This window comes from Sminthopsis crassicaudata, chromosome 2 (assembly GCF_048593235.1).
Source record: "Sminthopsis crassicaudata isolate SCR6 chromosome 2, ASM4859323v1, whole genome shotgun sequence".
Lineage (NCBI taxonomy): Eukaryota > Metazoa > Chordata > Mammalia > Dasyuromorphia > Dasyuridae > Sminthopsis > Sminthopsis crassicaudata.
Genome location: NC_133618.1, coordinates 261895694 through 261898832, shown reverse-complemented (window position 1 = coordinate 261898832; position 3139 = coordinate 261895694). Strand labels below are relative to the sequence as shown.

Here is a 3139-nt window from a genome sequence, read left to right as displayed (position 1 = left end):
TATGAGTAAATGTCAACATAATATAGGGATGGATAAATAGAAATATGAAATGCAAATTATAAGGAAATAATTCTCTTCTTAGATCTGTCATTTGCCAGCTTCATTTTAGGGCCATTTTACATCTTCTTTTGCTTGATATTTTTAATAAATAATTAATTGAGATTGGAGAAGATCCACACAACAAACAAAATGATGGCAAACAATAGAAAACAGATTTCACAAGGAGAGATGAATAGGGTATCCATTCTGGAAATAGACATATTTTATTTAAGTATAATAAAAAACTTAAAATTTTTAGTTTCCAAAAATGGAATGATAGTAATGAGTTTCTTTTCACTGGCAGTATTCAAGTAGACCACTTGGGGGTGATTTTTCCAAGATAAAGAGTTTTCTTAACATACAGTAATATTGGAATAAGCAACATCTTTATAGTATCAAGATAGTGTTTAAAGCTATAGTGTAAAGCATGTCCAGTTCTATGAAGATGAATATTTAATGATACAACAATAGTATGGGATTGATTGTACAAATATTTTGGAAAAATACTGTATATAAGTAGGAACTGAGTAAAATTCTAGATTGTAGAGAAATAGAAGCTTCAAAGTACTGGTTACCCAAGAGCTATGAGAGGAGAAAGGGAGAAAATAGTAGGTTTCTTTTCCTAATTCTTTGTCCTTCCATTATTAAGATTCTTTCTCCTTGGTTATTTCTTCTAATACTGCCCAATGCATTTCCCATTCTTTTGGACACCTGCTGTTTCTCTTATATCTCATTCCTTTTCATTTTAAGATTTTCTATGAAATACTCTATGGAGATATAGATGACAAATCAAAATAGAAAAATTGAATATCATTGAGACATTTTTCATTGGTGAACATTACTGGCATTAATGAGACTTTAGGCAGCAACAAACCACTCCCTATGATATTCTCCTAATATTGGATTTAGTCATCTCTAAATTTCCCAATTTCTCACATTGTATTTAGTACCCTTTGGAATATTCACAAAGATCCAACTTTAACTGGAAATTGCACATTGCAGTCTCTCAGAAATATGTTCTGTTAGAAAAGTATCAAGAAATCAGACATAGTGCAAAATCTAAAATTAAGTACAACAGACATTTAAATGCCTGTTATGTGTAAGAGCTTCGTGTAGAAATGCAAAACCAAAACAATGTCTCCTCTCAGGGAGATGTGATACATCTTTTCAAATAAGTATGGCAACAATAACAAAAACTGGCATTGCTTTAAGTTTCGCTAAGTGCTTTATAAATATGATCTCAGTTTCTCCAGGAAAATAAGAGGAAGAGAGAGTGCACTAAAAAACATCTTTTTAAGAGCACATATTAAATTTAGGGGAGGGAAGAGCAGAACAGGAAAACATTCACAGAAGTTAAAAGCATATGAGAACCTTGAATTAAGAAAGAGTTTTTGAGAGGTGGAAATGAAGAGGCAGTGCATTCCAGGCAAAAGAATAGTTTGTACTGGGACTTTTTTAGTGTCAGTAAGAAAGCTAGACAGTGCAGTGCATAATTTTAGACTTGGAGTCAGAACTGAGTTAGAATTAAGTCAAATCATTAAACTTTTCTCAGTTTCAATTTCCTTATTTGTGAAATGAGGGAAATAGACTATGTGACCTCTAAGATTTCTTCCAGTTTTAAATTTGTGATCCTTTGATTGTTATCTAGCCATATAAAATAATAAATCAGTATAAGATGTTTGAAGTTTGAGTTCCAATCTACCTAAACTATTTGCTTTTGATCTCAATAATTATATTTTCTTCTTGATATTTTCTTCAGGTAAATTCCAGAATATACTCTGCAAACTGAATTAATGGATGGATCAAATGAGTCTGTGGTATATGAATTCGTTTTGCTGGGACTTGCAAGTTCTCAGGAAATGAGAGTTTTTCTATTTCTGTTCTTCTCAATGTTTTATGTAGCAAGTATTCTAGGAAACCTTCTTATTGTACTGACAGTTCTTGCTGATGCTCGATTGCATTCACCTATGTACTTTTTGTTGGCTAACCTCTCTTTCATTGACACTTGTGTTTGCAGTATTGCAACTCCAAAGATGATTTTTGATCTCTTCAGAAAGCACAAAGTCATCTCTCGGAATGGCTGCATAACCCAGATGTTCTTTATTCACACTGTTGGAGGTACTGAGATGGTACTTCTTATAGTTATGGCCTTTGATAGATACATTGCAATATGTAAACCTCTGCACTATTTAACTATTATGAGTCTGAAAAGGTGCATCTTGCTTTTGATAGTATCTTGGATTATTGGCTTTATGCATTCTATGATGCAATTGGCTTTTGTTGTAAACTTACCTTTCTGTGGCCCTAACAAAGTAGATAGTTTTTATTGTGATTTCCCTAGGTTCATCAAACTTGCCTGCATGGATACCTATAGACTGGAGTTCTTGGTCACTGCTAACAGTGGCTTCATCTCCATGGGAACTTTCTGCATATTGATTATCTCTTACATTTTCATTCTGGTCACTGTCCGTAAACACTCTTCAGGTGGTTCATCCAAAGCTCTCTCCACCCTGTCAGCTCACATCACAGTAGTGATTTTTTTCTTTGGTCCATGCATCATAGTTTATGTGTGGCCATTCCCCACATTGCCAATAGATAAGTTTCTTGCTATCTTTGATGCACTTATCACCCCTTTTATGAATCCTGTCATCTATACTTTTAGGAATAAAGAGATGAAGGTGGCAATGAGGAAGCTGTTCAGTAACATAATGAGTTCCAGGAAGTTTTCTTAAACATAGTTTGAGGATATTGAACAGATTGGAGATACAAGTGTACCTGCTGAGACAGCTAGAAGCCATTTTAATCAGTGCTTAAACACTGATGAGATAAGGCCTATCCTCAGAATGCTTGTTCACACTTTACTAAGTACATCCTAAGAATCTATACTCCAAAAACAATTGAGAAGGCAAGATAGTAGAATGCATAGAGAAGTGGGCTTGGAGTCTATAAGACCTGAGTGTGAGACTGCAGTGTCTTGCCTGATTATTATTCAAGACTGTCTTAATGGCTATTATCATATGTGATGAACCTCTTTGACTCACTGGATTATTAAAATCATAGAACTAACAAAAAACAAGGTATATTACCTGGAAATCATGCA

General features: G+C 33.9%; 1 protein-coding gene across 1 annotated transcript; it reads left to right on the top strand.

The window, feature by feature from the left end:
- The first annotated feature begins 1832 nt into the window (after positions 1-1832).
- LOC141553452 (olfactory receptor 4F6-like) lies at positions 1833-2771 on the top strand. Its single transcript, XM_074285110.1, has one exon. It carries the CDS (start codon positions 1833-1835, stop codon positions 2769-2771), a length of 939 nt encoding a protein of 312 aa, XP_074141211.1.
- The last annotated feature ends 368 nt before the right edge of the window (positions 2772-3139 follow it).

What these genes read in the sequence shown, in the direction of transcription:
- LOC141553452 (XM_074285110.1), top strand. Translation starts at nt 1,833, where the DNA reads ATGGATGGATCAAATGAGTCTGTGGTATATGAATTCGTTTTGCTGGGA.